This window comes from Sinocyclocheilus rhinocerous, unplaced genomic scaffold (genome assembly GCF_001515625.1).
Source record: "Sinocyclocheilus rhinocerous isolate Xijiao unplaced genomic scaffold, SAMN03320098_v1.1 scaffold3614, whole genome shotgun sequence".
Lineage (NCBI taxonomy): Eukaryota > Metazoa > Chordata > Actinopteri > Cypriniformes > Cyprinidae > Sinocyclocheilus > Sinocyclocheilus rhinocerous.
This window is the reverse complement of record NW_015648617.1, coordinates 88872-89169: the sequence shown is the minus strand read 5'-3', so window position 1 is coordinate 89169 and position 298 is coordinate 88872. Positions and strand designations below refer to the sequence as shown.

At 38.3% G+C, this 298-nt stretch overlaps 1 protein-coding gene across 1 annotated transcript in view; it reads right to left on the bottom strand.

Annotated features, from left to right (window-relative positions):
* LOC107710019 (U3 small nucleolar RNA-associated protein 6 homolog) overlaps positions 1-298 on the bottom strand; it is a 12349-nt gene that overhangs the window by 8717 nt on the left and 3334 nt on the right. Inside the window, exon 12 of the mRNA XM_016514700.1 lies at positions 44-123. Coding sequence (XP_016370186.1) covers positions 44-123 — 80 coding nt within the window. The remainder of the gene's footprint in view (positions 1-43; positions 124-298) is intronic.

The following is a 298-nucleotide window of genomic DNA, read 5'->3' as shown; positions in this document are numbered from 1 at the left end:
GCTATTCTGATCAAGACAAAAAAAAAAAAAACTGGTTTATCACCTTTTCCTTGAGTTGAGTGACGTTTGTCTTCCTCTTATATCTCTCAAGACAGAATGTGACATAACATATCCACATGGCCTCTACAAAAATAAATTACACATCAGTTCGCATAAAATTCAAGGCATTAATGTTTGCCTACAAAACCACCACTGGCTCTGCACCCCTTTACCTAAATTCATTACTTCAGAGTAGGGCCGCACGATAAATCGCATGCGATATTTAACGCGCATCTTGTCAGTAAAGCTGGTTCTGTAA